General features: G+C 42.4%; 1 protein-coding gene across 6 annotated transcripts in view; it reads right to left on the reverse strand.

Moving 5' to 3' along the window:
* KIRREL3 (kirre like nephrin family adhesion molecule 3) overlaps window positions 1-21551 on the reverse strand; it is an 846407-nt gene extending 824856 nt beyond the window's left edge. For 4 of the 6 annotated variants that reach the window (XM_078379823.1, XM_072978974.2, XM_072978972.2 and 1 more), the window contains exon 1: window positions 21006-21551. In XM_078379823.1, coding sequence (XP_078235949.1) covers window positions 21006-21060 — 55 coding nt within the window. In that variant the 5' untranslated portion in view covers window positions 21061-21551. The remainder of the gene's footprint in view (window positions 1-21005) is intronic. The other 2 variants (XM_072978973.2, XM_072978971.2) reach the window with 1 other exon arrangement.
* Window positions 21552-25921: the final 4370 nt, after the last annotated feature.

Genomic DNA, 25921 nt, shown 5'->3' on the forward strand with positions numbered 1-25921 from the left:
GTAAATCAGATGGTAAAAAAAATAAGGAGAGCCAAGCTTCAGAAGAACAATAATAGTGGTTACCACCAGCAGATCATTCACATTTCTGTGTTAAGTTCGGTTTCTATCAGATCTGGCCAGTATTATCTGTGGTGACAGATTTAAAAAGATGCTGTGTATCAACACCTTAAAGGCCACAAGTTGTTCATTTCTCTTCACTTAGGTACACAGTTTTACTTTCTAAAGTTGGTAAGAGTTACATACAGTGGGGTCTTGACTTAAGAACGACTTGAGTTAAGAACATTTTGACTTAAGAACCGCTCTCATAGGAAAATATTGACTTGACTTAAGTACTTAGATTTGAGTTAAGAACTGAAAAAAACCCACGTGGGAGGCAGGGAAAGTGCAAAATTTGAACTTTCGGTTAACTGTTGGCCAGTGAAAAGGGTGCCTGTCTGCTTCCTCACTCCTCCCAGCGTTTAGAGAGTGGATTGGAAGTCTTCAGACTGCCTGGTACTGCCTGGGCTGTATTTTCCCTGCCTTCCCTGAACCTTTCTTGACCTAAGGAAAAAAAAAACAAAATATCCCCCTCTAGTGGTCGAAGGCGGAATAGCAGCTTCCCATTAGTTTCTATGGACGGAAAAGAGCAGATACGGATCAAATGGTTTTCAATGCATTCCTATGGGAAATGCAGATTTGACTTGAGAACTTTTTGACTTGAGAACCGCCTTCCAATACGGATTAAGTTCTCAAGTCAAGACCCCACTGTAGTGCCAATGGCTGCTGGTTCCAATGAAAAATGTGGTTTACGAAATGACTTTGGCCAAGGTTAGTCCACAAAATGATTTTGGCCTTCTGTTTGCAAGATGTTTCCAGAATGCAAGCAGAAAGAAGAGATGGCAAAGAATACAAGGTTTGTACTATCTTGCTTCAGGAGGAAGGTGGCGGGTGGGGGGAGCAGCGTTGAAAATGTAACAGAAAGATATTGAGCCAGTTTGCAGCATCGCATTGCTTTTTATTCTCCCCACACTGACTGCTGCTGTTTCTGCACACATAGTTCTCATTTTGTTTGGGTGGCCTTTTCGCCTCTTGTATGATCCCACCGTATTAAAAAGATAAGTATTTGGAGATCAAAAAGGGTACAATGGGAGCATAGTGAAGCTACAGAAGGCGTACACAGCAAACGATGCAGCACTGATCTAGGGCAAGGCTTTATCAGGGGAGTGGGGAGGAGAGATGAAGGGGACTTAGGAGGGGGGAAAAACACAGCGACAACTCAGAAGGGTCTTTTGTACCTCCAAATGCAGAAATCTGTGTGACCAGCTTTTTTCTCTTTCTTTTTAACGACAATCAATTTGATCTAAAGAGGCTTTGAAGATTTGAAAGAACTCCATGTTACCTAGTTTATCTGAAATGCACATCTTAAACCAATATTATCATTTGGAGCATGACCAGAAAGTGTGAAGATTTTCAAAAATTATTCCTAGTAGAGGGATGCGGGAGTGGAAAGGTAAAGGAGGGAGGGAGGGAGAGAGAGAAAGAGAGAGAGAGAGACTGCTCACATGCAAAATCCTTAACCTATATTGAAGGCTGATTGAAAAAGAGAGATAGAAATTATATAGACTGTCATTGGGCTCAACTGTGCTACATTTTATTAATGCAGCATCAGATGACATTTCAGCTATCACAAGGCCCGGAGAACAAAAGTATTTCTGATCTCCTCAAAAGCCTCATCTGACTCCTCTTCTAAATGTAAACTAACCGCACTCCTGACACTTAATTGTTAGCAATACTTCAACCTTTTCAGAAATAATAGTGAGCTTACATTTTGAAGACCATTCTACACTGGCCGGAGGGGGAGAAAAAGAAATCCTTGTATTTACACTCACCGTTACATTTTGAGTAGCAGATCGCTCAGGGCTTGGGCAAAACTAATCTTTCAAAATCCACACGAGCCTTCAGCTTGTTTAAGTGTTAACCTATTGCACGTAATTTTTGCTGTTCACTATTTAGGCAGGAGACACTGTGCAAAGCTAAGAAAGAGGAGTTTTTTTCCTTGTGAAGAATACAGCAAATGTTCATTGGAAAATAGTTTCTGCATACATTTTGTGGAGGCTGCGAGGTGATAGTGCGAATTCATCAGTGAAAGGGAATGGATTACCCACTAGGGACTAAAACCAACATTCTGCTGCTGGTCGCAGCAGGATTCAGTTTCAGCAGGATTCTCCTCTTTCCATGTCAAATGGAAACTGGCTCTAGAGGGATTCCACACCCTCAACAGCCTTTTTTTTTGGAAATACACAGGGACCGGTAGTGGAAAGAGGTGGGTTGCCTCTCTTCTAGTGCTGTCACTCAAGGATTATGCAAGGGGCAGTGGGCCGGGCTCCCAGTCTGCTGCCTCTATGCATGCACATGTCTATCAGCTGCTAGGTGAGCACAAGGGCAGAGACAGGAGACCTGGCTCCTGGAAAGGAAACCAGGCTGCTGTCTCTGAAGATGGTGGCAGTGAAAGAGGAGGCATCAGGGACAGGTAGGGAGGTGACAGGGGCAGGTGGGCAGTAGAGGGGGCAGACACAGTAGGTTCTCCTCCTCCAAGGCATGAACCAGAAAGAAAGAACCACAAACCAGTTCATTTTTCCATGGATTTTTGGGTTTTATGGTTCGTTCCCATCTCCGCCCTTGAGTAGAGCATTTCATTTCCCCGAACTACAAATTGCAGGAATCCACAGGGACGAGCCATGAGTGTTAAGGAGATATCAAGCTGCTGCAACAGTGGCACATAGACATTTTGCATAAATATGAACCCAAGGCAAAGATTTGCTGATGAAAGGGCAAGGCTGTCCATACTTGATTATCTTATAGCATCCAATGTAAATGGGCAGCAATATGGGACATAGATGAGGGGAAGAGGAGGCAAAAATCAATCATAGCTCCAGCACAGATCACTCAGGGAGGGATTAGCTCTCGCCCCAGAAACACGGCTCCAGTCTCACCCATTAGTGAAGATCTGCTGATTGCCTCTGTGGGAAGTACAGCAGTACCACATTTGAAACTGTGGTGGTGGCTGCAAAAATCTGGCCTCTGTTAGCAATGCAGTTCCTCTTTTGTCTCACTATTGCATCTAAGGACAAGAAAACACACATTTATTCTCACCCCACAAGAGAGGGAGTTCTTAGCTCTTGACACAGGAAGAGAACAAGAATGTGCACTGTATTTTCCACAAACTAGGCAAAATTGTGCAGATGGAGGGTTATTTACATCAAAGCATTAACACAATAAATAGTGCAAAATAACAATAGCTGCTGCCCGGTTGCAGATCAAAAGAGTCTGAAGGGGTTTGTTGGCATCCTCCTAGATAATCACCAAGCCACTCAACTCTGGTGTGAGTTTGCTTTACTTCTCAAAAGGAAAGGAACCTAGTTTTGCAATAGAGAAAGTTACACAAATTAGGGCCATCCTCACCAGAAAACAAAAAAAGCACCTCCTTATCCTGCTCTCACCTGGCACTGAGGAATATTATAGAGCTCAAACATTTCTCACTGAGATGTCTCATCAAGGTGAAAAGCCCTCAGTCAAAAACAAAAACACGCTGAAAAATGTAGAGAACATTTTTCATATCCATAATCTCCACCAACAAGAACCCTAAGGTCCACTGTGTCAACGTGTGTTGTGCCCTTTGGCTTTCACAGAACAATGTAACAAGAGATCCACTTTTCCAGCAGATATTCAATATTTTGTTATGTTTAGTCCAGACTAAATACTTGGCACACCCTCTCTGCTGAGAGTGACTGCTATGAAAGGCTGGCGTAGGGGAGAGCCACTGGGTGACTAAGGAACGGTTGACAATAAAATAATCTGGATCACAGTTCATGCAAAAAGTAAGCTAGTTTTAAAAATTGCATGAAGGACTATGAGGCACATGCTTATCTATCCTACAACAGGTAGTGAATGGCTGGTGAACTGCCCCTGCTACCTCTCAGTACCTAGCACCTAATATTGTTGTCTCATTCTGCCTAACAGTTAGGGCAGCCTTGGTTCAGATGTTCGAATGATGCCGTCCTGATCAGCAGTACTATCCATTTCACCCGAACCCTTGAAACCTGAAAGGAAGACTCTTCTCCTGAGTCAAACAATCCAGGTCTTCCCTGCTCATAATTACAGATAATTCCCAAGGAAGAATCAACCATGTCCGCTACAGCAGCACAACACACCCTGCATTAAACTGTCTTGTAGTGGCTCGCAGAAGTTCAGGCACAGTTAAAAGTTAACACTCCTTCCAAGGACTTTGATTCCATAGAAGCGCTGCTGCCGCCACCCCAAGGCCAACATTAAAACAGCATCCGAGCCAGCTCTCGCCATGGAGTCCTGAATTAATATTCAGAATTCATCGGGGGGGGGGGAGTGGAGGGCGAGAAGAGTAATCTTCCTCCCTTCGAAAGCTACAATTATCAAGACACCCCACATTTGCAATATGGGCTGCTTCTCCACACCGGTAAGCAAGTGCACAGCTGGGGAAAAAAGCAGGCTGTTACGAGTTAGGCTGTTGCAACAAGCGTTTGAGTCGCCTGCAAATCCCTTAATGGTGGGCAGTGACCAATCAGACCCCAATGAGAAAACATTCTCTGAGTCACTAAGGGCTGCAGCGGACAGCGCGCAACAGGAAAGGACAAGCTGGAAGGAAATGAGCATCATGCAACCAGGAGCCAGGAACAATTTATTAGGAAACCCAAAATGGCCTTTCTCTTCCTAATCTCTATGGCTCTGTCAGCGACTATTCTGACCCAGCTGAGCGGTCATCAAGGCTGCAATCAGCTGAAACAGAAGCAGCCTACAAGAATGAAAGTCAGCAACAGTTTGATACACATTACTTTAGTCTCTAGCTAAGTCACAGTAACCAGCAATGCACCAGGAGTGTAGATGGAGATGCAAAATGATGCACAGCTGTGACAGTCTGATGGGTCCCTCGTGCTAAACAGCATTTTGTCTCCTTGGTTAAGGACCACTTTCTATGTGCAATATGCAATCCAAAATGTGCATGTGAAGCTGGCAATTTCCCATTCTTGCTTATCGTGTGCAATAGTACAATGCCGGCAGAGGGATTTCATGTCATATGACCACACAGCACTCTGCAACTGACCCCCATAGTGATAATCTACAGTGCAGAGTGAAAATACTGGCTCACCTACAAGCTTGCAGCTTTAAAAAGTCTCTGAACATGCTGCGAAACACTTCAGAAAGTCAAGACTGTTCCTCCAGCATTTGCCCACATGATTTTGGTTTCTCGAAGATTCAGAATGAATTTCATTAATGATGCAGCTGCCACTTTTGCCTGGACCAAAAGCAGAGAGCATCTAGCATGGTGGCATCTTCTTCAAAGGGCACATAATTTAAAGAGCACATAATTTAAAAAATTGAATATAATGACCAGAATCATACTGGTAATTACAAAGGGAATGTACAGCTAATTGCAAATAACTATGAGAACCTATTGATCCTGTGCCTGGCCTCCAGTCTAGCATCTTGCCAATCAGCCACAGAAATACACACAACCAGGAACAGTTTTTTCAGCCAGTGTTCTGTCTGGTAAGAAACAGTTGCTGCCTTGGGACAGGAATGTCTCACTGATTCAAGGTCCATTTTTTAAAAGGATGCTTGAACATTTTGAACAACAACAACACCGTGAGAAGTTCTTGTCTCTTTTATCACATTTGCAAAGCTTCTCTCTCTCTCTTTCTCTCTCAGACCTCCTCCTCTGGACAGTTGTGCTGAATAGGTATGGATGCATTTCCTACTATTTCTATAAAAGCAACTCTAGTAATTGTACCAGGAACACTGCACATTAAACATTGCAGAATTGGGACACGCAGTTTCATGGACCAATGGTTTCTTGTAGGCATACAGTAGGGCTGCTTCCCTCCCACCCAGACTTAGCTGTAAATATAGGCATAGGCCAGATGCTAAAATTGCTATAGAAGAGTGTATTGAATGCATCTCCAGCTCAGCTTAATGAGGTTTCAATGCAAATAGGCATCTCTTGAAACACACCACCTGTGCACTCATGTAACAGCATAACAGCATTAGAGCCTCTTGGCTTCTGTCCAGAAACAATCATGAATGACTTAGCAATCTTCCTTATCATCACTTTCACCTGGAATCCAAGTCCATTTTATATGAACTTATAGAACATTCCAGGGGGATGTGGTGGCACTGTGCGTTAAAACGCAGAAGCCTCTGTGCAGCAAGGTCAGAAGACCAGCAGACATAAGATCAAATCCACTTTAAAAATATAGACACAGATCTCCACTCATTTCCAGGTGGCTCTGGAGGTCACTGCTTGAATAATGTATACTTCTGTGTGTGTTACATCTATGCAACATTGATGCCCCCCAAGATCTAGGAAGAAGAGGCTGGGGAGACAATTGGAAAATTTGTAGATTTCTTCCTATTATGACATTTGGAAGACAGAAGGGAATAGACCCTGGTGGTATACTTTTGTCTTGTACTTGGCCTCAAAGCCCCTCAAATTTTAAGCCATCTTGAACATTTTTGGGGGGGTCAAATTATATATTACAGAGAACCTGTCATTATAGTGGTTCCACAGATGTGACAAAATTTAACCCCTGCTTTGATAAAATCACCACTCAAGTCATCCACTCATCTGATAATAGGTTACCTCTCATGTATAGTGGTGCCATCGTTCTTTAAAAAAAAGTTTACTAGGGGAGAGTTTTTATTTTCCCTTGCACCCATGGGTGCATGTTCTTCCTCATTCCTAGATCTTGGTGGTGTACAGCAGCTTCCCTCTTCTTTTGAGGCGCAATATACAATATATCTCCCTCTTGTCTTCAGTTTATCTTTTGAAGTCTCTACTGATTCTTATAGTTCAGTATAAAGCGTTGATTTTTGTTTTATGAAGATGTGCATCTTCAGAAAAGGGGCCTACAATGCACATGTAACGGTCCCTTTAAGAACCACCACCACGATATGCATAACTTGCATATCTTACTCATTTATTTTCCTTGGGAATAGGTAGCTTTTAACCTTGGGTTTTCTAAGCCTAGGCTGGTAAATGCTTTAGAAGTTTAATCACATTTTAGGTGTTGAGAATGTTCGGCTTTCCCGTGTACATGCTTGAAAAAGAGTGGCACTCAATTGTTCACCTGACTGGATACAAGATTAGTTAGAGAGCACACAGGTTTGTAAAGGTTTTGGTCACATCTGAATTTTTTTTTGTTGTTTACTATGCCTGAAGAGTGTTAAATGTGGAAAAAAGCCCTTGGCCTTCCAGGACCAGTGTTCTGCAGATCTATATCATATTTTCTAACAGATAGGAGCTTAGGTGCCTGCTCTAAGATCAAAACTTGCTTGATTTACATCTGTCAAGATATTTTCCCTTTGAAGAACAATTACTTATACTCTTAAGATTTTCTCATTCTTGAAATAGCTTGCATTAGTGCCAATGACGTTATGGTAATGACTTAATAAGTAAGTACTACTACAGATTTCCCTTATTTCATTGCTTAGGAGAATTCATCACCCAGCCTAAGATGGCATTTCACATACCAATTATCTACATATATTCAAGTTTTTTTAGGGTGAGCTTCTTTTCCACAGTTTTATACTAGAAAAATAGTCTCAAAATCTCTCTCTCTTCCCCCTCCCAATATACTATGAAACCAAATGTCTTGATTAGTGTAAGCAGGATAGCTCCTTGAAACAATAATGTGTATATTATAATGTAATCTTGTTTAATTTATTGGGCTCAAACTATGGTGAACTGTTCTCCATTTCTTACATATTAACCTACAATCTGGCCTCAAGACATTTTGCTCCATGAGTCAGAATAGCAAATGTCAACCACATCCATCAAGTTGCATAGCACCCAGAACCAGGTTTTTGATGCATGTATCTAACAAACATTGCTCCCCATCATTGGCAGTAAAAGCATGAAAGAAAGAAAAATAAATCAGTATTTCTTTTTTTTTTCATGGTATCCCCCAAATCTGCTAATGGTAGAGTTGGCTGCTGCCAGCCTTTCTGTCATATTGTCCCTCTGTGTTGTAGCTGTGGGCAAAACATCTAACCCTCTGAACATCCAGTTCTGCACATCTAGTGCCATAAATGGCATTCATCTTCTAAAATGCCACCATGAATTCTCAGCAAGCAAATTCTGCCTTGGCTTTGCTGAAAGCTGCATCTTGCACGTGACGACAGATGAACACAATCTGCTCAGTGTAGGCCGGGAGCCAACATGCACAGTCTTTCTCTGTGTTTTTCCTGTGGCTACTGTACACTTGAGGGTCACATGAACAGGCTCTGAATAAAGGGATGAAAGGAGGCATAAATTATCAGAGCATTGAAAGGTTTGCTAATTATTTATATGAATGTATGCCATCAAACAGAGTTCTAGATTTGAAATGCATGGCTGAGGTGACAGCACAGCCTATGAAGATTGGCAGTGTTTACATTCTAAAACACATTTTTAGGCATCACTAGCCATAAGACTTAATCTAGATTCATGTTTATTTTCCTTGTCCTCAAGGAAAGTGGGGAGGAGGGCTACAGTCTCTGAAAAAGTGGCTCAGACCCTCACACGAAGAACCCTCAGTAACTTGCTAAATTATGCTTCCCTAGATTTACTGAGTGGAAGCCTTGATGGTAAAACAGATATAATTTTGTGGTACAAATAATATTAGACTTACGCTTGCTATCTTGCTTGCTAAGGCAGATTAGGACTGTGTGCATTTCATCTGGTTGAACTGAGGCAAGATGATGGGAATAAGTTAACACTGCTCTTGCACATACATGCAGATACACACACTATCACATTGCCACTCTCATAGATTTAAAAAAAAAACAAAAGAAGATAGAAGATCAAAGTGGAAAAACTAGCTTCTGGGGTTTTCTTAGGTCTAGTCCTTCATATCCTCTGCCTTTAATCATTGTTTACATCATGCATCAGTGTAACCTGTGCCCATGTGCTTTTGAACTTCAGAAAGTGTTTACTATGTTAATGGCAATGAATTAACAAACGGCAAAGTATATTCAAGCACTCCACTGAACTGACACAGAAGGCAATTCTTTTGTTGGGTTTCAATAGAAAATGAATGCCTTCTAACAGTATTAAATGCCACTCAAGTTTGTCTTATGCCAAAGAAAGTCTAGAGGTTATTCATTTGCATGGTAGTAGACCATTTATCCAGAAATGCTTTCATTCTGCTATGCATGAACAGTACTGTAATAAACAACAGATGCTCTACACTGGGGTGGAGAATGGGTTTTCCTCTGGATGATGTTGGACTGTAACTCTCATCAACCCTGACCAAGACAGACAATGATAAGGGATCATGGGATGTGCAACCCAAGCACATTTGGATGGCTACACGTCCTCCAGCCTTGTTCTGTATACAGAGGCCCCAATCCAATGCTGTGTGCACAGGATAATGGAATGTGGAATGTGCATATATATTATTGGAGCAGTATTGATTAGCTAAGGGACGTGGTGGCACTGCACATTAAACCGCAGAAGCCTCTGTGCTGCAAGGTCAGAAGACCAGCAGTTGTAAGAGTGAATCCACACAATGGAGTGAGCTCCCGTTGCCTGTCCCAGCTCCTGCCAACCTAGCCGTTTGAAAGCATGTAAAAATGTGAGTAGATAAATAGGTACCACCTCGATGGGAAGGTAACGGCATTCCATGTTCAGTTGCGTTGGCCATGTGACCATGGAAACTGTCTACGGACAAAAGCTGGTTCTGTGGCTTGGAGATGGGGATGAGCACCGCGCCTAGAGTTGCACACAACTGGACTAAATATCAAGGGGAACCTTTACCTTTATTGATTAGCTATAGGAAGGACAAATCCAAGCCTCTACTCCACAGTAGCCAGTAGGCACTGTTATACACAAGTGTTTGTCAGTCTGTGTCCATACAACTCTGGGCTGCTGTATCTTGCTGGGGAAACAAACCTGTACTGGTCTGTGCTCATGTTTTTAATCCCAGCTCAGGAATGGTGTAGAATTCCTGCCTCTATGCACAGAAGAGAACCGGAGACCGGGTGATATCCCAAGGCTAGTATCTCCCTCCATTCATAAGAAAGCGTACAAGATGTTAGGCTACAGAAAATCCTTCTCTTTCTGCCACCCTGCTGCTGAGAGCAGGGATCTTCCTGCTAATTGTCTATTGCTGTCACCCATTAAAAGTGATAAGAGTGAAGGGCCTTGATTATAGTTCCCTTACCACCATCTCTTTCCAAATGAATTCCATGGTACAAATGAGAACACAGATTATATACTACCAAGAGTCAGTAAACGTCAACAATGGATAAGTGTTTCCTTTATATTACTGCGGTTTAGCACAAGCTTTTCGGAAACAGATGTCTTCTGTAACTGTGCAATGTTTAAGTACACAGTCAACATCACTGTGAAGATTAAATAAATGTCAGTGCTGCTTGTGTGCTGAGTAACAAGTTAAGGCAGCTGAACTTACGCAATGACCAGTGTGCCTATAGCAGACTTTGAGGCCGTTGGGGGTGGGGGATAGGAGGAGGGAGAGAGAGAACAAAAGAGTCTCTTCATTACCGCACACTCCTACACAATCTATTACCCTGGGCAGAACTAAATATTGGGAGGCTCATCTTAGAATAGCAGCAACAGGATGCTGAGACTGGCAGCATTGTATGTTCAATTTAGAATAGGGGTGGTGTGAGGGCTGCGTGCAGCCCCTTGGGGCTCTAAGGTGGCTCCCAGTTACACCTATTCTTGAAATGGTGCTCCTTTAAAAAAATATCCAGTTAGACCATCTGGAGGCATGGAGGCAATTTTGTCATCTTTTGTCTCTCAAGGGCACTACACAAATGTAAGGGGGAGGGTCCATTAAAGTGCTACTAAAGGGAGGGAGGGCTTTTTTTCAGTACCAATCCCTGTTTTTGCAGTGGGGGAGTGCAGTGGTGGTGGACCTCCAAATCCAGGTGTAGGCTGTTGCAACTATCTGGTTTCTGGAAGTTGTTCAAGCCATTTGGAAGAGTGGATTGCCAGGACAAGGTTTAGTACATAGTTGGGGAATATGTGACCCTTCAAATATTGTTCAACTTCATGTCCACAAACCTTCTCCATTTAACCCTCTGCAATCTAATGGCATATGGAGGGTCATACATCTTCAAATCCCTGGGTTTAGCAACTAACAGTAGCAAGGAAATGTGATCAAGTTAATTGTGCAATCATATTTTGGTGTAAGGATTTGGATTAACATGGTAGGAGCTCAGACCTTCTAGTCTTTGAGACCTGAATCTTGGAAGCAGGTGTTTGGGGAAAGTGTAGGAACTCGTGTCGGAGTTTGAAATGCCCTTTTTAGGTGTAGAGTAAGAGAAAAACCAGCAGACTCTGCATAAAAGAGTGGCTGGGTAAGTGTACACCGAACTATTTTCAATTAAAGGGGGAATTATTTTGATGAGTGGGAAAATGTTCAATGTGGGTGAAGTGATGCTGACTGTGGAATGTTCTATAGGTAAAGGTAAAGGTTCCCCTTGACATTTAGTCCAACTGTATCTGACTCTAGGAGTGGTGCTCATCCCCATTTCCAAATCATAGAGCCAGCGTTTATACGTAGAAAGTTTCCACGGTCACGTGGCCAGCGTGACTAGACACAGAACGCTGTTACTGGTGGTACCTATTTATCTACTCTCATTTACATGCTTTCGAACTGCTAGTTTGGCAGGAGCTGGGACAAGCGATGGGAGCTCACTCCATTACGTGGATTCGATCTTTAAAGGAAGAATCAAACTTTTGCCTCCTACAGCACTACCTATCTTGAGATTTGTCCCTCCACCTGGAGACCAGCACAGAAATTCCCCGAGAATTCAGCCCAGACCCTGAGACTATGTGTGGAAAGGTTACAGAGACTGCATGTCAATTTCTGCCAGAAGGTCAATTTCAAGGTCATTTTTATTCCCCAAAAATTGTTCCTGGAGGTGAACATAAAATAATTTAGCATTCCATGGTTTTGTGTTGAGATCACACAGGTTGGCTTTCTCATTTGCATAGATGGACTAATTTGCTCCGTTTCTCACCTTGTTTCCCTCAACCTACACCTTGTCCAGCGCTATGCCGCTGAGCTAAGGGAACCATGATGATTTGCATTAAGGGTGTTACACCTTTTGTTTTTGGAAGAACTGGATGTCATCCAGCAACACTTAGGATCCATGCAGATTCTCCCTTTAATTATGAATTGAAGTGAAGCAAGTTCCACCGAAATCAGTGAGACTTATTTGCAATTTCATGGATTCAGGATGCAAGGAACAGCTCGATACCAAGAGGAAGAGACATCCTTATGTTCTGAAGTGAATCTCAGTTCAAGAAAGGGAGAAAAAGACTTCTGTGTAAACCTCAATAGCAGAGTAATTCAAACCTAGTCTTGATAAAGTAGAAAATTGTAGTATTCTGATCATTTATATTAGTTTACACTAAGCGCCCTTTCCTAATCTTACTCGGTCTCAGTTTTCTGTCTCCCCTATAAAAATAAATGAAACCTAGTTTCAGGAGAGCAGCTGGCCACTTTAAATGATATTTGCTGTAAGTATCTCCTAGAAATAGAAAGAAACTTTATACTTTAGAACCAAAATGTAAGTTAAGGTCATTTCACCTTCAATATTCATATTTCTCCAAGCTGTGCAGAAGAATTTTCTAATTATAAAGTATGCATATGCAAGTATTATGCTATGTAAAACTACATACAAAAGTGCATATATTAGCAGAAATAACATTTTAAAAAGACTATTAAAATGTATTCTAATAATGTAAACAATAGGTAAATCTCTGCAAAAATAAAAATACTTGAAGTCTACAGTTTTCCATGTAAATAGAAAAGAAACACTCAAAGAGTTGGGGAAACCAAGCTTAAGGCTAGAATAATGAGAAATAAGGCAGATTCATCCACCCCCTACTGGGTACATGTAGTAGAGAGTCTTTTCTTAATAAGGGTCTCTGGCACCCATCATTCCCACTCTGCGTGTTTGCTGCAGCAATCATCAAGGTAACACAATGGATATCTACAGCAAACAAGATTGCTTTGAAGTGCTGTATTAGAACAGGCTGGCTTATAATACATTTCCCCTGTTTTAAAGGGGGGAAAAAGACTACTGCATGATTCCTGTACATGGACTAATCATTTCCAGCTCCAGGAATTTTTTATCCAAACTCTCTACCCCATCTGTTTCAAATGTTCTCTATACCAACTCCTCAGTGTTTCCCAAATATCAATGGTTTACCTAATGGGCAGCAAGTCATAATAAACACACCCCTTAGTGACTGTGGATTACACACACACACACACACACAGAGAGAGAGAGAGAGAGAGAGAGAGAGAAGTGTATGCATATTCTATAGAGCAGTGGTCCCCAACCTTGGCCCTCCAGATGTTCTTGGATTACAACTCCCAGAATCCTTCACCACCATCTCTGCTGGCCAGGATTTCTGGGAGTTGAAGTCCAAGAACATCTGGAGGCCCAAGGTTGGGGACCGCTGCTACAGAGGACTAAGAGAGTGATGGGAGCAACTAGCGTTCCAGATGTTGCTGGACTGTAAGTCTTACCGCTGATCACAACTGGCTATGCTGGCAAGGGCTGATGGAAACTGAAACCCAGTGGCACCCAGAGAGCCCTACCTTCCCTAAAGGAAAATATTAACTCTGGCAGGAACTGCAGCAAACTCCTTGCAATTTTGCAAGCACTAGAAATCATGCATCAGAACCGCAATCCTGGAAAGGATGGTAAATCCTAGGTCATCTGAATACTATTCAAGTACTCTATTCCTAAGAGGCTTCACCATTGTTTCCACGCAAGCTTTCATTCTACACCAATATAATCGGGATTTACCTAAAAGGCTGTGTCCTAACCCACTATATGCTGCTGTCTGGATGTTTTTGACTTATAGCTCCCACCAGCCTCAGCCAATAAAGCCACACATATAGATCAATATAATGCTAAACATTAACAGATGCTGCAATTTAGCTGGGGTTTAATGGAATAAAGTTACAGGAAATAAATTACTTAAGAGATTAAGAGAGACATCTATTGGTTCTACATAGAGGAAGACCATGAAAAGGGCTAGACAGGTGACGGGTCCCATGACTGTTAATAAAGTTGACCATAAACTCTTCCATCTCCTTAATTCACGAAAGAATAGCAGTTCTTCTTACTCCAGTTCACAATGTATCTTATTTCATTTGTGTATTTCTGTAACTGAGCAGATGACATCATACATGGGGTTCTCTATTGGTCAGCCATTTATTGGTAAATTGTATGAGGCTTTTAGCAAGGTTTCTTCACTATGTACCCTATAAAAATGAATCAGTTGCACACCTTACATTAAATACACACAGCTGGAGATCCCCAACAGCAGCACAAATAACTCTGCAAGTACTAGACAAGCACAAATTTTAAACAAGAAAGATCCTGTACCTTCATCCCATCACCAAATCTCTGTAAGAGAAGTTTTTCATATGAAGCAGATGACCAGAAGTTCCACTGTTAACTAGAAATGGCCCTTTCCCATGCTAGACCTTTCTGACATCTAGCAGTTTCCATATTGAAGAAGGTAAATGTTTTGAATGGTCCAGTATTAGAGGTCAGCAGTATTGAGTCTGCATCCCACGGGGGTCCACAACCAATTTATGGGGCCACCAGGCCCTATTGCTGCCCGTGCTTTCTATTGCTACCTCCTCCTTTAAGGGAACATTAACTAGGCAAATAACAAAAGTCACTCAGCTCTCTTCTCCTACAAAGATTAGATGCAAAACCAACAGGCAAACAAACTAAGATGAGGGAAGTGCGGTGGAAGAAGAGGTGGGTCTACTCACAATGGACCCTCTAAATCCTGGATCAAGCACTGACATGATCTTATGGCATGCCTGGATACCTCATGAAGTAATGTCCCTAGTATCTGACAGACACACGATGGTGTGCATTTTCATACAGTTTCCTCAATCATTGTTCTCTAGATGTCTGAAACTCATCTCCCAACCTATAACTTTGTCTAATTTTTTTTTTTGAGAGAGAGAGAGAAAGCTGTTTCTTGCACCCAGCATAGGAACACATGCTCCATATGCTTCCGCTAGGCAAGAAGAGTCATGAATCATGAAACAAAAAGAATCAACCACAACACTTCCAGGAGCAATGATGTGACAGTAAAGCTCTGTTCAAGGGCACAGCGAGGATGGAGTTCAGCTAGAACAGGAGGTCAGAAATTCCAGAAATCTCGCTTTGTTTGTTTCCATCCTAAAACTCCTTCAGACCAAAGTTAAGAAGGTATTTTTAAAGGGGATGAAAAGAAAAACCTAGTAATATCATTTTTTAAAAGAAAAGAAAAGAAAAAACTCCACAACTTCATGTTTTGGTTGTGACAGGGTCACTTCTTTTATCCACCAAGGAAAACTGCTGATGCCACTTGCCTGTAGGAGGCAAATTGCCTTGTGACATAATACCTGTTTTCAGAAAGCACTGTAGCCCTGACAGCTTAGGGAAAGCAACAGCACCAAGCAAAACAGCAACCGCCAGGAAAGTGGGGGAAGGTAACACAACGCAAGCCCAAACACAAGGCTGCAGTCACACTGGCAGTATGATGTGCAGTTAAGCATCACTTAAATAGGTTTAGATTTTATTGTTCACATGATGCAAGAGTAAAATCAACTCATATGGACTGCAAAGTGAGGTTTGTTTTTTTTTCAATTGACCTGCAGGGGCTTTTTAAAATGCTTTGTTTTTAAAATCAATTCAATGCGGTTTTGTGGAAATGAGTCTATTTCAGCAGTGTAGACACTAAAACTGGTTTCAATCACCAGAAACAAATTGATTTCTATTCAGTGCATGTGAACACGGCCATCGGCTTAAATACCACATGACCTGAACCTGATTTTTTAAAAGTTTGAACAGAAATCGATTCCAGTAGCCAGTGTGACTACAGCCTAGGGCTGACAGCTGTCAACTTTTAAAGGCAAAACATGTGTTCCCCCATCTACTGAATGACAAAGGATGCAAGAAGACCCCCCACAAAAGTCAGAGATCTCGTTTGTCATGTCATCTTCAGAGGCAACCGAAGCTGACCCTTAACAGTGAGGTTTAAGTCCGTCTCTTTAGAAACAGTCTCCTTAACTATTCCACAAGTTTGCTTAGAATCCTAGGAATGGGGCTGGGTGGAGGGAAGCTGCAAGGAAGTTGATTCACTGCTGGACATGTACATTATTAGAGAAACAATTCAAACGTGGCTTTGGAGAGCATGTCGAAACAGGACTCTGCTAAGAGGGTTTAAAAGAGAGCCCTGTGTGGATGCAGAAAACTATTAACAGCTCTTTTCTAAAAATGCAGCAGGAGGTAATGCTGTGAAACACTAACCAAGACAAGTGAGACCGATACCTGTTTCTCATGGGCTTTAGTTGAATAGACTATCTTCACAGTCTTAGAACCTCACCACCACCACCACCTTTGATCTCCAGGTCTGAATGATATAACTTGATTATAGGAGCCTCCTGGACATGCTACCTCCAGCAAATCAATGCTCACACACAAACATGCCAACTGGTAACTGTATGGCCTATCATAAAATACTGCACATAATACTGACAGACAATAATGTACGTGCTGGTATGAATATTTCTTATCCATATACCTCATGCACATGCAAACTTAACAAATCTGAGGGAAAACCTACTCATGCAGAAGACAAAAATTTCATATTGTCTAGTGTGAACTGACGCTTGCTAGCACACTATCAAATATCTTTGTAAAGCCATGAGGAGTAGAAAATTTGTTTGAAAGTCATTTGTTAATTGAGACCATTGGGATCTTAGCAAGAGCCTACAGACTGTTGCAAAACCTTTCATGCTGCTCAAAGTAAGGTGGCACCAGACAACGGGCTCTCTACTGATATGACAGATACTCCACAAAATGCAAATAAAATAAGAGGACCAGATCACATTCAAAATATTTTTGGCTGCATTATCTCAGAGCTGAAACACTGTATTTTCATGGTATACATATACCTCGAGATGTATGGGATAGAAGTCAGTACAAACACCAGCAAGGATTACATCTAGAGAGATACTTGGGAAGGGGAAGATTTTTCAAATGGTGTTTACCCTGCAAAATCCTTTAAGGAATTTCAGGTTCTAGGTTGATTTTAGCTGTCAAACCAGTAACTGCATTCAATGTAGGGCCTGTACAACTGGGTATATAGATATCGATTTAGATTGGTTTTGGTCGAGTTACACTTGAATCAAATTATGGCATTCACACATCTTTTGAAAGCTCTCCTGCTCCTTTTTGGCACGGCACTAGGGCTTCTGGGGTGGGGTGGGGGTTTGCACAATTATGGCCTGCTCCTAACTATCCTATTGTGTAGCCCATGTGGGTGGTTAGTATGCACCAAAATAAAGCTGCAGACAGTGTAATCTAAGGTGACAACCCTGTGAGGAATTGAAAGTTGTGGCATTGTAAGGGACAATGGAGAAACCACCTGTTGTATTTTCATCTACTCTACCATCTTAATTTTTAAAATATATATTTTCCTGTACATTGGTGGTTTTCTAAAGAGTGCATTTTCCTCCTTTTTTTTGCTACAGGGTGGAAATCCAGTAGCCGCAGCTAATTCTACACACACAGACATGTGCACACATATACAGTTTGCTAACGATAATTCTCCTGCCCTTCCTGCCTTGCCTCTTTTTTTCTGTTAATTTCCCTATTCCCAACCCAAGGTCAAAGATTTGGAGGAAAGTAAAAAAAGAGAAACTCATACATAAACAAACAAGTATCCTAATCTTGTGAGTTGCCTTGAAGCTTCTTATGGCGAGAAAGGTGGCTTATAAACAGGACTAAATAAATGAATAAATAAACATGTCTGCATTTGCAGGAAAAAGCACCCTTCCCAAATTTTATTTTAAGTCAAAACAGATAGCACATTCCAGATCCAGTCCTTTCTCTGTTACACTTAAAGCTACCATGTTTTAACACATATTAAAGCTCATTCAAGGTAATGCAATCCATTATGACTAAACTTAACATATATATAGCTTTTCTATAGAAAAACATTAAAAGATACTTAACATTTTAAAAGTACAGAATATCAAAAATCTGAAGAGTAATTTTGCAAAATACATCATAATTCATGCAGCAGAATGGTTCCGTAACAGGATTACCAAATTCCACTTCCCAGCATTACTCTTTTTCTTTAGTTTCAAGTAAAGTATGTAGGAGTCACTTCATTTCTGGTCACATATGGTTTTAAACTACTGGTGTGTGAAACTTTGGCTTAAGTCCTGCTCCAGATCTTTCAATTATGTCAGTCACAGCACAATGCTTTAAAAAAAAATCCCAAAAGGACCTTCCTACATTGTTTGGAGCTTACTTTTGTTTCATTGGGCTGAGGAGCAACACTTGATCACCCACACTGAAATTACAGTGTCCTGCATCATGGTTAGGATCCACAATTGATGGGCATTTAGATGTATCTAACTCTAAGGATCATTTTCTGATGTGTTTTGAGTTTCTGCTGGTACAGCTCTCAGTCGCTGGTCAGTCGTCACCTACTGAAGAAGAATGAGTTTCCCCTGCTTCTCTTCTCCCAAACTTCAGACTATTAATGAACTGCATCCCTCTTTAGATCCCTGCATTTTTTAAAAAGAAAGCACCTTTCTCTCCTTTAAAATAAGAATGATACATGAGATACATTGGTGGTGTTATATATACGCCATGCTAGATACATTGCTGTTTCGCTATGTCACTTTATTTAACAACAAAATAAGAGAAGCTGTGAGAGCTGATTGAATGAAAGGTGTAGAAAAAGGCGGGGAAGGAGGCGGGAAGAGGAGTGGCATTACCGGAAAGGGGGACAATCCAAAAACCTGGCTGGACCCTTATCTCAAGGTGGAAGAACCATTGATCAGTGTGAACAGAAGGATAGCTCAATTGAGAGATAAAAGAGATTGTACTAAAGATGAGAACCTTTTAAGAGTAAAACAGACCCCTCCAACTTCCCCCATCTGGAAAAGACGTCAAGTCATCCTCCGGTGGGCTAGTAACTCACTTTCCTGCTTTCGTATTACTTGCATCTTCAAACCTAACTGTATCCCACCCACCTCCGAAAGAAAGAAAACCTTACTGAAAAAGAATTTCAGCAGCTTTGAAAGGAGGACTATTTCACCAGACATCAAGGAACTATGGAAAGCACACCAACATTTCAGATGCGAAAAACAGATTCATCCATGCTGGACAAAGGAAGTGCTCTGAATATCAATGTTTCTGCTTTGAACAGTGTAGCAACTATATTATTTATTTCTTTTGGGAAAGAGGAGGCAGGGAAAAGAAACCCCCTTTTAGATTTATTACCCAGACCTCTGCACGTATTCACTTTTTTTGGTGCCACTGTTCAAAGAGAAGGTCTTTAAGAGAGAAAGAGAGAGAGAGAAAAAAAAGGAAGTGTGGACTTTTACACTACGAATGGATCTAAATCTTTTCTATCCCAGTTCTCTATGTGCAGCAGCATCTGTGTGGCACAATGTGTGCATTTTAATGCCTCCCTCTCAGAGTAATTCTTTGGTTTAAGTACAAGAGAAGAGCGGGGCGGGCGGGTGGGTGAGCTAGCTCTGCAATAAAAGCCTAAGCAGTGTAAGCAGAGGAACCCCCATAGAAACTAAGTACAGTATCTGCCATGTCCCATGCTTTCTGCCAAGGGGAGGAAACGGGCAGAGGGCAAGGATGCAGAAAGCCATTTCCCAACTAAATACACAGCACTAAGTTTTCCTCTTGATTTAATCAACAGATGGACCTGTTGTCCGTCCCCCCGCCCCATCCCATTCTCCCCCACAGACAATACTGAGAATGGTGCCAGGAGTGCTGGGTGTCTCCATAAGACACAGATGGCACATAGCTTTGGCTCTTGGAAGCAGGAGGCATTTATAGGCCATATAAATAGTTGAGTTATTTCAACTCCTCATATTCCACAGGTGATTATCTCCAGCTCCAGGCATAAGCAATAGTATCACCTGGAAATTGCTCCAGACTGACCTTCTGGGCATCTGTAACTGTGCTACAGAGACATCTAAGGATCCAAGTTCTTAAACAGGTTGTCCTTTACCTGACTTGCCATCCTCATTTCTGTGTTCAGCTTTTCAACCAAAATAATAATAGCAATTGCGACTGAATTCAAAAACAAAGCATCCTATAGGGTATACTTATTCTCCTCTCCCCTACCCCCAATCCCACTTATCTGTAGGAGAAGCCAAATCAAATCCAGGTCTGTACCAAACAGAATACAGTAGTTCTCCTGGTTTGTGCATCCAAAAGACACAACAGCTGAACAGAAACCAAGAGGCTACAGCCGCCAGTACTTAAAAGACAAAGTTAACCAGTGCTCCCTCTAGTTACCCCTCTACACAACCTTCCTGTGGGGCTGAACAGCAGTGAACTTAACGGCGGTTACTTCTGAGTAAACATCCAGAGGATGGGGCTGTGTGTCAGGTCCTCCCCCCCTCCATTCCGATCCTCTTTCAGTCACCTCCAGAAACACACATATAGATGTGTATATATAATACATATATATCTATATATCTCTTGGCCATTGATTCCGAAGGGCAGAAACATTGCAAGGCTTCTAAGTACAAACACCCTCCAAGGTCTCCCCTTCCTGAGCAGTAAGGGAAGCAAAACAAACTCATTGACATGGGAGAGAGAGGAAAGATATATCGGGATTTGAGGGCGCGCATACACAAGACGCTTTCAAAAGAAACCCAGCGACCCCCTTTCCAAGTGAAACGGCCGCACGACTGAGCCGAGAAGGGGTAAAGGGAGCGGGAGCAGATGCAGAAAAAAGACCAAAAACGACCTACAACCAAAAATCCCCCCCCAGTAAACAAAGTCCCTGGAAGGGGTGCTCACGTCCTCTCCACTACGAGAAGCGCGCTAGGTTCCAACCGTAAAGCCTGGCTTTCCATCAGACAGGAGCAATGCACACAATTTAAGAAGTCCCCACCGATGGGTCCTACCTTGGCTGAGGAGGAAGAAGCAGAGGAGGACGAGATCAGCCTGGAAAGCTTTCATTCCTTAAGAGTTAGACGGAAGGGGGAAAGAGGCAGGAACTTGGGCACTCAAGCAGTTTCCCCTCCGCGATCGGAGCCGTATCCTTCTTCCCGGCGCGGCTCCTCCGTCGCTTGCTCGCTCGCCCTGGTCAGTCTCTCGCCAGTGGGAGAGCTTTAGCGGCGGCTCAGGCGGTGCTGGAGTTGGGCTTCGCCGCCTCGGTCGCTCTCCGTCCGGCTGCCTGGCTGGCTCTCTCCGTCGGCGGCTCGCCTGCTGCCTCGCTCACGGGCGCGCTCCTCTCCGCTCCGCTCGCCAGCGCGAAGCATCTCCGGCAGCCGCTTCCAAAGCAAGAGGCGGCATCGGCAGCAGCAGCAGCCCCAGCTCCTCCCACCACCGCCGCTGTCTGGACTGACTGACACAGCAACCGGAGTCGCCTTTAAAGAGGAATTCCTTGCCAGGAACCCGAGCGCAAGGCGAAAGAAGGCTGGACGGCGGCTCTGCCTCCCTCCTCTCCTCTCTCCCTCCGCCCTTGCCAAAAAAGAGGGGGGTGGGGGGTGGGGGGTGGGGGGTGGGAAAGAGAGAAAGACTTGCGATCCTTCCAAGTTAAGGTCACCACAAAAGAGGGAAATCCAGACTCCGGCAACCCCCACGATTCCTGCCCAGGTTTGCTCTTGGGAGTCAGGAGCGCCACCGGTGAGGATGAACGGGCAAGCGAAGCTGCACTCTTGAACGCACCTGCCGGAGGAGAGAGACTGCCCCGCGGGCGCTTCTTTGGGAGGAGGCGAGCAGTCTTAGTGGGCTCTTCGCAGGCGGCTAGGGTCCCCAGCTTTGCACCTTCATCCCCTGTGTGTTGGTTTCTGGAAATAAACCCATTGCCTTTAGTGAGATTACTTCCTGCCACAGCACAGCACCCTTAAAGACACAGAAAACCCGCTTCCCTTTGACGCAGATTAAAATAATAATTACGCATTTCTTTCCTTTCCATTCCGTTGGCTTGTTGCGTCCCAATCCCACAGATATAAATTACGTATCTAAGACCCAGAGCACTAGCAACTAAGTACCCTTCAGAGTCCAGCCTTCGCAGGTCAAGTCATCCCTTAGAGTGGCTCCAAGCTGGTTCTTCTGTCCCTTTTATAGTTGTTTGGAAAGTCCTGCAGCTATGAAGGCAGAAGGAATTCCACCAAGTGTAGCTTACAAGACACCTTCCATAATACCTTCTCTACTTTACAGAATCTGATTATCTTTATTCAGTTCTCCAGTGGCCAAAAGAGCCTTGTTTCTGGAGTAAGGGTACAGAGTTGCAGCTTTTGCTTCCATACAAACATTGAACTGTCCCAAACTTATTAGGAGGCCATGTCTATGGGCTGCTGGTTCAGAGATACGGGATTAGACAGAGACAGTACCTGGTGCAAAGAAAGTCAGTAGTGCTCCTGTCTTTAAGAACAGTGCGGCTGGTTGAGTGAGTCTAAGCAAATGCAACATTTCTCTCCTCTGAAGGGCCAGCTTTCCCTGCCAACAGTCCTTGAACCAGGACTAAATCAGGTATCAAATGTACACGTACTGAATCATATTGTAGATGATTTTATTGCAAGAGATATACCAGAGGTAATAATTCTGCAGCTAGGTATTCATTTTTCCTTTGAACCCTTACCCTGAGCTGGGCCTCCCATGCAGCAAGGAACACTGCTGGACTGCTTTTGGTAGACTCAAAGACGGCCAAACATTACACATTTGTAAAAATACAGGCACCCATTTGGTCTTTTGTAAACAATCATGCAAGAAAATCATCCTGCATTGGCTGCCCATCCATTTCCGCATTGACTTCAAAGTGTTAATGCTGACATATAAGGCCCTAAATGGTTTAGGACCTGAATACTTGACAGAACACCTGCTTCCACCTAGATCTACTCGGATCATCCGCACGAGCCAGGAGGTGAGGCTGAGGAGCCTAACGACAAGGGAGGCCCGCAAAGAAAGGACACGAAACCGGGCCTTCTCGGCGGTGGCTCCTCGCCTCTGGAACAATCTCCCTCTTGAGATCCACGCGGCCCCCACTTTGGACACTTTTAAAAATCAATAAAAAACATGGCTATACATTCAGGCCTTCCCTCCAGTTAATATCTGACTTTTCTGTTTATTCTCTCATTATATATTTTCTATTCTATTGTTGTATTCTGTTTATTACAATATGATTTATGTAATAGTTTGTGTTTTTTGTATTATTTCACTGTTTTTACTATATTGGAAGCCACCTAGAGTGGTCTTTTAGATCAGATGGGTGGGGTATAAATCAATCAATCAATCAATCAATCAATCAAATAAATAAATAAATAAATAAATAAATAAATAAATAAATAAATAAATAAATAAATAAATAAATAAATAAATAAATCCTTCTCTTTTGCCTTTACAAAACATAGTCTGCAGAAATCACCAACCACATATTTTTCACAGGATGCTCACCTGCTAATCCCATGGAACTCAAACTGATGGTAAAAGAGCAGGATGGGTGAAGAGGTTAGCAACTTAACTGATAGATTTCCATTGGGCAGCTCTCTGGATCCTATAAAAGATGCAAGGAAAGAGCGCAAGTTTGGCTGTAATTGAGCAAATTACTAAATTAGAAGAACCCCACACATAGACCTTTGCTAATAAGCCAGCATCTCTCTTTTTTTTACCAGTTGCATCCCACTGCTGTGTTTATAGAAGAGGATGGAGGGGGAAATGAAATAGCAACCAGGAGAGCTCAACACTGAAATCCCTTAATGCCTCAAGTTCCTGGAAGGGGTTGCAGGTGAGCAACCTGCTTGATTACTCTTGAGAATAACACCTGAGCCTCATGGAGGTTCTCTTTCCTGGAAAGCAATAGAGGAGAGGCTTTGACAGCTTGCCTTCTATGCTTGTGAGGCTGCCAGCTTTCTTTTCCTTCCTTCCAAAGTCCTCCTGCTCTGCTAGGCCAGCCCAACTCTTCAAGGTAGAGAAATCCTGTCCCCTTTTGTATCTTGGCCCACTTTATTCAGATACTTGCTATGGTGCCCTGAACTTAACCAGAATTCCTCCTGTCAAAATTCAGTTATTAAGTTGTAACACTGCTTTTCCTTTCTTCTTACTCAGATTTTTTTTTTACATATTTGGGTAATAATATCTTCAGAGCTGCAAGGGACCCTTTGGATCATCCTGGAGGCACAGTGGAGAATCGAACTCCCAACCTATGCCTAAACCTCAACCCAGCCATTTTAATCACTTCTCAACCATTTGAAAAGTATTTCTAGTGACTAGCACCCATTTGTGTCCATTTTTCAAATATACACATTTTAGTTATTTACATTTATTTGTGTAGTTTTTAAAAATCTGACACCCAGTTTCCTCATTGTGACTGTTCCTTAATCTTGCAAAGCACAAATTGAATAAATGCATTAAAATCTCAGATATTATAAATGTCATTACCTATCCTTGCTTCTTCAGTTACTACAAATATTGCAAAAGAGAAATCACACAACATTTCGACAGTTTTCTGGCTGATTGTCACACATCCTTTCATGCAACAAAATACATGACCTGAGTTTGTCTGAGCACATACCAGAAGGTCAAAGTTCGTTCTCTCTCTCTCTCTCTCTCTCTCTCTCTCTCTCACACACACACACACACACACACACACACACACAGAGTTATGCAGTTTTGGGTTTCCAGTGCATAAGCCCCATAGGATTCTGGCTTGTGTAAGAAAAATCTAGGACATTCCTTTCAGGGGTATACAACAGGTCTACACTGTTAGGGCTGAACCACAAAAGAAAAGTCAATACTTCCCAATGAAGAACACGAAGCAAACACATTTTTAAAAAGTTGCAGCATGTTAACAGCGTATTTCCCTGTTGATTGTAAAAGCTTTCTTTTTGTCTAAAGGGATATACTAACTGGAAGTGCTGAGTCGGATGCATTTATATGTCTCAAATTTATGTTGGACATAATCTTAAACAGTTTGAATGTCCACAGTTGTAGATTAGACATTGTGCTCTTTAAGATAAACTCGCACCGTTTGTGACAAGGGCACACACATTTTAGCAAGGTATTGATTAAGTCCGTAATTTTTAATTCATGAGTTGCCTGGTTCATCAGTGAAATTTGCCTATGAGTAGAAACAATTCCAAAAATAAATCAGAAGACATGTAAAACAAAACATAATTTCTTCGGTTTTAGGTCAGGGCTAAGTAAAAGGCAACAAATACTGCTGGTATACAAGACCATCACATCCTGTGATAAGGGTATAATTCAGCCATATATAATGGATGTGATGGTCTTGTACCCCAGCAGTATTTGGAAAGCTGTACTTTGTTCACACTTGCCTCAGGCAGTGCAAATGGCTCAGGCGCTCTCATAAGAGAAGCATTTCCTCATCTTTGGGTGGTGCTTCCCATCCTCTGGACTGGTTTTCTGATAATCTTGTAATCGTAGAATCATCCTAGGGTTGGAAGGGACCTTGGAGGTCTTCTAGACCTACCCCCTGCCCAAGGAAGGAGACCTCATCCCATCCCGGACCTCACGTAAACCTATTTACTGTGGAGTAGCCCTCATGAAACACAATGAAATATGCCTCTGTGGAAAAAAAAATGCATAGGATCCCAACCATGTATTCAATGCATTCAGTGTGGTAGTTCAGGCTACGACTTAATGGGCAAGTGACTAAAATCAATAAATTATACCCTTCTGAATTCAAAGAGTCTACCATAAACTAAATTTGGATCCAATCCAGTATTTCTTTTTTTTAAAAAATCTACATTTAGTTGTAATCCAGAAACAAACAGCTCTGCATAAAGCTTCCTTTACCTACAACATTTCAGGGTATTGGGCTGCTGTTAAGAGAAAACAGTGCATGGCTGTTAAAAAT

This window comes from Pogona vitticeps, chromosome 8 (genome assembly GCF_051106095.1).
Source record: "Pogona vitticeps strain Pit_001003342236 chromosome 8, PviZW2.1, whole genome shotgun sequence".
Taxonomy (NCBI): Eukaryota; Metazoa; Chordata; class Lepidosauria; order Squamata; family Agamidae; genus Pogona; species Pogona vitticeps.